General features: G+C 30.4%; 1 protein-coding gene across 1 annotated transcript; it reads right to left on the bottom strand.

Moving 5' to 3' along the window:
- Positions 1-331: 331 nt before the first annotated feature.
- LOC132740132 (deoxynucleoside triphosphate triphosphohydrolase SAMHD1-like) lies at positions 332-2,505 on the bottom strand. Its single transcript, XM_060727982.1, has 4 exons — positions 2,320-2,505; positions 1,633-1,722; positions 837-941; positions 332-554 (listed from the first exon to the last, which is right to left on the bottom strand). The coding sequence occupies exons 1-4, from the start codon at positions 2,461-2,463 to the stop codon at positions 387-389; spliced, it is 507 nt and encodes a 168-aa protein (XP_060583965.1). The 5' UTR covers positions 2,464-2,505; the 3' UTR covers positions 332-386.
- Between the last annotated feature and the right edge of the window lie 274 nt (positions 2,506-2,779).

Genomic DNA, 2,779 nt, shown 5'->3' with positions numbered 1-2,779 from the left:
GATTGTTTATTTAATTTTATGCCACACCAACAAAGTATATGTTATTTCAAAAACAGGAAAGATGATTTTGGCTAACCTCGGGTGTTACAAACTATAAGCAACACCAGGGGTTGAAATCATCTCACCTGCTCTTTAGAGCTACGAGGAGCATGTGCACAAATTAATTAAACCCTTTTAGTTCCTCTTACGATCACGCAGGTATAAAGGGTAGCTGTAGCTGAAAATCTTATTTGTCAACCAGTGACGGCAAGCCCTCAACCACTAAAGGGACTTGTGTATTACCGAACTTGAAAATAGAAAAAAAAATTATCATCAAGTCAAAAAGAAACAAGTGGCACAAACTCTTGCTTTTCAATATTGAAGATCATAATTATCATACTATGTCCCTATTTAGATGAAAACAATAAGTGTGTTTTTAAGCCTACCTTTTCCCGATACCATTTTTCAAATGCTTTTATGATTTTTTCGACAATTTCGTCTTTTCCTCGGTCTTTAGTATTGCAGTATAGGCGTATGCTGCACTCTTCAAAAACCTTTGGCAGTACGAAGGAAACCTGCATAACGGTCAAACATGTTAGGTTTTTAATTTCTTATTTATTCGAATTAGAAACATTTGTTTAACATAGAAAACCTGCATAAGTTTGCATTCAAAACAATAGCATAACATTGATAAATATGTACATTTTTTGTGTTGAAGATAAGTCCCTTTTCATGGCAATTACTTGGAATAGCAGGGTTCCAAACCAGCTCAAAAAAATAACTTATTTATTTCATGGTCCCTTTATTCAGAAGAAAACCCTAAATGCATGTATGGTATTCGCACGATAAATACTTACATGGTCTTTAGCTAATCTTATTGGCTCATCCAAGTGGTCTTTTGTATAAAATCGTACTTTTTCCAGGGGGTCCTTATTCTCCATACCATTATTAAACTTCACAATCTGTAATTACAACGTTAGTTGTTGCAATTGTCTTTTTACTGGGTAAAGTATTTATTTACAAAAAATATTTCGGAAAAAGGTTAGAAACATATCTAGGAAAAACGCTGCATAAATAACTAATGAAAATGTTATAAATATATCAAGGAAAAACTTTATAAAATTATATATGTTTAGGAAGATCTATTACAAACTGATGAACTGTTACAAACTCAAAGGTTGGAAAATTTATAACACAAATTGTGTTGGGTTAAGAGTTACCGTTGTTACGTATGGATAACTAACTTTTATTCTTAAGTGTTTTATCTCCTTTAAAAATAATATTTCAATAATACATGCCTACTTTGTAATTAGCGAATTTCCTAAATATCTTTTGTTTATTTTTAACGATGGAATTACGAAACTCAACTTTGTAAGCGTGTAAATGTGTTCCGTCGGTCGTAAATTAAAATATTTACAGAATATATTCTAATTCAGGAAACATAACGTAGAAATCGCTATTTACAACGGAATATCTACATTAAGAAAGGCAACTCATTTTTAGTTGGTACAAAGTTAACCTGCTATTTGTTTTCATTTTGCCAATACTACAGAAAACGGCAACACTTGCATAGCAGACAATAAATAAATGAACGTTCAATAAAACAATATTTTTGCGAATACTAGAATTCAGATTATCTTGTACAATACTCACTTCATAATGGAGGAAATTTTCTTCAATTGGTATTCCTTTCAGATATTTAAATATGCCCTCTTTCAAATGATTTTCTTTCAAGGTTTTATCCTAAAAAGTTTAATAAATTAGAATTAACTATTGTCTAATTTAACACGTGAATATAATGACGTATTCTTAGTTCCATTTAAACAAATAACATCCATGTACCATTTTTGTTAGTTTACTAATAAGCCTATTGTCATTGTATATGGCTTTACTTACACACATTTCAATAAATGTTTTACAAAGGAATTTCGTATATGTGCTGCGATGTCAAATATTCACACATTAACTGACTGTTGTTGTAGGGACATATACACAAAACATTGTATAAGTAAAACCTCTAAGAAAAAGAATCACTGGGTGTAATGTATTAAGACTGGAAATAAAGATACAAACATCGCATGGCTTTCCATAATAAGCAACACAAAAATGGTGTACTTTTATAGCAGATTCCATAACTCAACACATATATTGCTACAGGTTTTTATTTGCATATGTACCAAAATTCCTAAATTGATGTAATACTTGTTTTTCAAATATTTTGCAGTCAATATGTAATACATCTTTATCTGTAAAATAGCAGTATCTTTCATTAAAAGTAAACCATCTATAAGTACACAAATTATTTGTATTGAACTACTTAAAATGGGCAAGTAAATATACCTTACAATGTGTCTGTGTTACACATTTCAACAACCGTCTGCACATAATATCTTGTAAAATATTGTGTGCTGCTTCAAGCTTTGGATTATTATCATTAATAATCAACTGAATGACATTATCATTCAAATATGTGTAGGCTTCCATATCGTCAACAGTTTCTGAAATTCTAAAAGGTTGCCATTTACGATTATTTCATGTTTGCTTTCAAATTGTATCTTAAAAGCAGCATGTAGTAACAATTCATTGATTTCATCCTATAATTACTAAAGCGCCCTGTTGCCAATACTTAAAAATATATTAAATAACCCCTACGTTGGAGATAAAAAGTCTAACGAGGGGTTCAAATATGAATGCAACTGTGTCAATTTTCAGAAGTGTTTTACAAACAGTGTCAAAATAAATTTCTCAATCTTTCAAAATACTCACCACCATGTTAGATACAAAGTTTTAGTCTTTTAAT

Source organism: Ruditapes philippinarum, unplaced genomic scaffold (assembly GCF_026571515.1).
Source record: "Ruditapes philippinarum isolate M1 unplaced genomic scaffold, ASM2657151v2 ctg8524_1_1_1_1, whole genome shotgun sequence".
NCBI lineage: Eukaryota > Metazoa > Mollusca > Bivalvia > Venerida > Veneridae > Ruditapes > Ruditapes philippinarum.
The sequence above is the reverse complement of the archived record's forward strand: the minus strand, read 5'-3'. Positions and strand labels throughout refer to the sequence as shown.